General features: G+C 57.8%; 1 protein-coding gene across 1 annotated transcript; it reads left to right on the forward strand.

The window, feature by feature from the left end:
• Positions 1-1,958: 1,958 nt before the first annotated feature.
• On the forward strand, positions 1,959-4,176 carry LOC117639307 (Krueppel-like factor 2). Its single transcript, XM_034374847.1, has one exon. It carries the CDS (start codon positions 2,085-2,087, stop codon positions 3,015-3,017), a length of 933 nt encoding a protein of 310 aa, XP_034230738.1. The 5' UTR covers positions 1,959-2,084; the 3' UTR covers positions 3,018-4,176.
• The last annotated feature ends 466 nt before the right edge of the window (positions 4,177-4,642 follow it).

A 4,642-nucleotide genomic window follows, 5' to 3' on the forward strand; every position in this document is an offset into this window, starting at 1 on the left:
GCGCCATCTGATGAGCAGCCAGCCTCCGCGTCGCGTCGCGAGTCCGTCATGATTCGCCAGGTGGCGCGTCCTCGCTGCTTTTGGGTCCGTCCAATCAAAGACCACCTGCCAATGCAGCCGATGGAGTAGCGGTCCGTCGCACAGTGGGCCAGAAGACCGATGGAGGCGGACAAAACTCTAGACGCGTTTTGAGCTCCAGAGTCACTAAATGGTACTCGAATCAAACGTGTGACCCCACCAATGGATTCCTCGTTCGGAGAGCAATCCATTGGTGGGGTCACACGTTTGATTCGAGTCCTATTTAGCGACTCTGGAGCTCAAAACGCGTCTAGAGTTTTGTCCGCCTCCTTCTGGTCCACTGTGCGATGGTCACCCCTCCCTGCTTTCCAGAAAGGCGTCCTGCTTCTCGCACTCGCTGACGTCTCTGTTGTGTTCCGGCCGCAACGAGCACGTATATGGCTCTGCATGGTTATTCCGCTGCAGTTTCTCCCTTTGTCTCTGTCTGTCATGTAAAACAAGCCCCAGCGACCCCGCGCGTCTAGCTTCACGACCAAGCATAAACAGAGTGACTGCTACCGGATTTCCCTGCACAGCAAAAAAAAGAACCTGACCAGAAGTGAAATAATAATTTCAAATGTGAGCAGAGGCTGTTGGAATGAGATGAATCGGCGTTTGCCCGGACGGCGTGCGGGCGACGCGTCGCCTGCAGACTGGTTCCGAACGCCGCCTGTCTCTCTCGCACCCCTGCGGGAAATCCCCGCGAGTGCGAGAGAGACAGGCGGCAGTGTTTTGGAGTCGTCCTCGCTGACGGGACGCACGCGCGACAAACATCGATAAAGACTGTGCGGCGACGCTGCGACCGCGTGGGCCGCCTGGGCAGCCGCAGAGACTTGAATGCCCCTCGTGCCCCCCCCCCCCCCCCCCGCCTCTCTCTCTCTCCCTCCGGCCCGAGGCGCTTTTGCGAGGTGCTCGCAGTACGCATAACCCAGAGGGTACTCCTGATGGGATGTTCGAAAACATTCCCCCCCCTCTTTCCCCTTCGCTGCTCGCAAATCCTGAACAGGAAATGATGATCACTCGCAGTGCCTTGCAGTGCTCGCGGCCGTGGTTACCCAGTACCTACACTGCGTGCTGCGCGCGGCGTCGCCGCCGTCGAGTGTTCGAATACCGGGAGGGTGTATTTTTATCCGCGAGCCACACTGTAATGTGGTTTGGGTAAACGGGGAGAGGAGGGACGGGCTGGGGACATTTTCTTTCGCAAGCGGACGCGGCAGATTTACTCATGAGAGTCGACATCGGTTTTCGATTCCGACTGACCACTCCGGGCGACTGACTTCTTGGCTGCGCTCCCAATCAACACTCCACTCACACTCACACACGTACACACACACACCGGACGCAGACACACTCACACGCACACACACTCACACACCGACACGGTCTGCCCTTCTTGTTACTTCCTCCGCTTTCCTGAACAAGCAGGCTGCAGCGCGTTCGTGCATTTGGAGCCTTGTTGAGCAAGGCTCCGGCTTCTTTACTTTTGTTGTTTTTGTTGGTGCCGCTGCGCGCTGCGCGGCGCTGCCTGCCCGTCGTGTAGGACCACGATGGCAGCTAGACGAATATGTTCCTCCGAACGCGTTCAGTGCCCCCCGGAAGCCCAGCGTGCTGACAGCGTGCTGACAGCGTGCTGACCGCCGCGTGTCTTGGTGTTGCAGATGTGGCAGGACATCGAGACGGTGATCCTGGGCGCGGGCGTGCCCAGTGGCGTGCCCAGTGGCGGCGGGGCCTCGGTGGGGCCGCCGGCCTCCGACGCCCCCAGGGAGCCGACCGGGCCGTCGGGGCCCTCCGCCGCGCCGTCCTCCTCCGCCGACGGCAAGGGCGAGGCCAGCTTCCCGCCGACGTCGTCCTCGCCCACCGAGTCCGTGTACTACAGCGACCTGGGCGTCAAGGGCGCCGCGGCGCCGGGGACCGCCGCCAACCCCGGCGACCAGCAGGTGCCCGTCGTGTCGCCGTCGCCGTTCTACCTCTCGTCGTCGTCCACGCCCGTGCCGGCAGTGCCCGCCACCGAGGACGAGTTCGGCTCCATGATGGTCAAGCCGGAGCCCTCGTCGCTGTACCTGGGCGGCGGAGGGCAGTGCGCCGTCACGTCGGCGGACACCACGTCGACGGCGTCCTCCGTGGTGAAGAGCGAGCCGACGTACGGTGGCATGGACCTGCCGTTCCTGCCGCGCCAGCCGGTGCCCGTCGCCCCCTACGCCTACCAGTTCCACCACCAGGCCGGCCCGTCCGGCCCCGCCGCGCCACTGTCGGCCAGCGTCCCGCTAGGGCAGATCTCGCCTCCCGGCACGCCGGACAACCTGGGCGGCTTCTACCACCCGCACCACCACCATCACCACCACCACAACCACCATCACCACCACCAAAGCGAGTTCCACCCGTTCCCGCGGCAGCCGCTACCGCCGCCGCAGCAGCCCCTGCAGCCGCCCAACGCGCACCACAAGATGGCGTCGCACTTCAAGATCCTGACGCCGCCGTCGTCGCCCCACCTGTCCGGGAGCCAGCTGCCGCACCTGCAGCACCTCCCGCACCAGCCGCCGGGCTACCCCCTGCGGCACATGCCGCTGCCGCCGCCAGCGCCGCCGCCCGCCGCCACGTCCACGACGGCGTCCTCCACCACCCCCGCCACCGGGGCCTCCGGGTCCACGCCGGCCAAGCCGCGGCGCCGGAGGAACTGGTCGCGGAGGAAGGTGATCGTGCACACGTGCGGGCAGCCGGGCTGCGGCAAGACGTACACCAAGTCCTCGCACCTCAAGGCGCACCTCCGCACGCACACGGGCGAGAAGCCCTACCAGTGCGGCTGGAAGGGCTGCGGCTGGAAGTTCGCGCGCTCCGACGAGCTGACCAGGCACTACCGCAAGCACACTGGCGACAGGCCCTTCCAGTGCAGACTCTGCGACCGGTCCTTCTCGCGGAGCGACCACCTGTCGCTGCACATGAAGAGGCACATGACCATGTGATCCAGTGCAGTGTCGTTGTGTTAACGGGTCAAGTGTCCAGCGGGAAAGCTAGTGACTTTTATTTTTCTCTTTACTTCTCTTCTTTTGAAGGAACGATAGGGGCTGATAGATGTTCGAATTCTAAAGACATGCGTGAAGCGGCGCCACTAGGCGGGGGCGTCGCCAACGCACCCTGATTTTCTTCTTGTTCCTATGGGGGATTCGCACCCCACCTAGAGTACAGTGAGTACGGTGTGATGTCATGCTTCGTGTGGTAAAATAAATAGGTGAGAAATTATTTTTACGCCAAAAATGTTATAAATAATAAGATATCGTGATAAAAGTATAAATATGTAAAGAACGGGTCGTTAAGAAGTTAAAATCAAAGGAACAATGCAAGAACATATGTATAAGAATTGCACCCCCCATCTTTTTTTTTATTTTTTTTTAGAAAAATCTTATTTTTGTACACCGCGAAATTTATTGTTGTACTTCTCTTTGTTATGCCTCCGTTTTGTCGGGGTGTATTTTGCCAGGTTCTGCACCCGCAGTGTCAATAAAATAATCAGTATTAAAATGGATCAGAGAGAAAGCTCTGAGCTGGCCGATTCCGTGACCCAAATCTGAGGGTTAACTTCGCCTCTGTTTGGCAGAGCAAGCATCCAGTGAACAACCCGTGCCATGTTACGCCGACTGGGAGGACAAGTCAGTCGCTTGTACGAGAATTATTATACAAGTCGGTAGCACGTACCCACCGACCGATATGAGGCACTTCTGAAAGCACTTTGGCACTTTGAGTCTTTGAGACGGTGCCGTTCTTCAGCGGCACAATGATTTGCTGCGGTCGGTTGTGACCGAGAAGTCTGTACAAAAATAATTTATTTTGTTGAATCGTCAAAATCTTTTAGGTACCTGTACATATTGGTATTTTTTGTAAAGAGTTAGTTAGCTTGTTGTGATCGTGAGGTGGCAACCACCACCACTGTGTCATTATGTTGAATTCACGAGAACGGAAAAAAAGCAATAATTTTGCTTTGCGAATCTTTCGAGTGACCTCTGATGCTTTTCGGAGCACAATATTGTCCGAGGTTTCGGAAAGATATGGTCTTCCAAACCATCTCACCAATGTGATGTTTATGTTTGTCATATTTTATAAATAAAACCTCATCAAGTACAATGACGACTGTCTTTTGAACAACCTAAAACACGAATAAACTACAACAAATTTTTGTTTCAAGGGTACAAAATAAGAAAGGAAAACGTTGCAGCAGGGAGCCCTTGAGCACTGCGCATTTCGAGCCCAGCGGGAAGCAGCCATTCTCTGTCCGTTTGTCCGTCTGTCCGTCCGGGCAGCCCATTGCCACCTGAGGCGCGGTAATACGGAATGATAAAAACAAAAGCAAGACGGCACGCTACGCCGGGCCAGCGGGGCCAGCGGGGCCAGCAAGGAAGGCTTTAGTGTCACAAGGAGAAGCTTCCGATGGGGACCCCGATAAGCGGGGCAGCGCTGCTACCGCCGCCCCTTCGATTCGGATCGGCCGGGGAACAACATCGCCTCCAATCAACCCTCCTCCTCCTCCTCCTCCTCCTCCTCCTCCTCCCCCCCCTTCTTGCTTCCTGCCACTGCAAGTGAGTTACTCTCATTT

Source organism: Thrips palmi, unplaced genomic scaffold, assembly GCF_012932325.1.
Source record: "Thrips palmi isolate BJ-2018 unplaced genomic scaffold, TpBJ-2018v1 HiC_scaffold_11, whole genome shotgun sequence".
Lineage (NCBI taxonomy): Eukaryota > Metazoa > Arthropoda > Insecta > Thysanoptera > Thripidae > Thrips > Thrips palmi.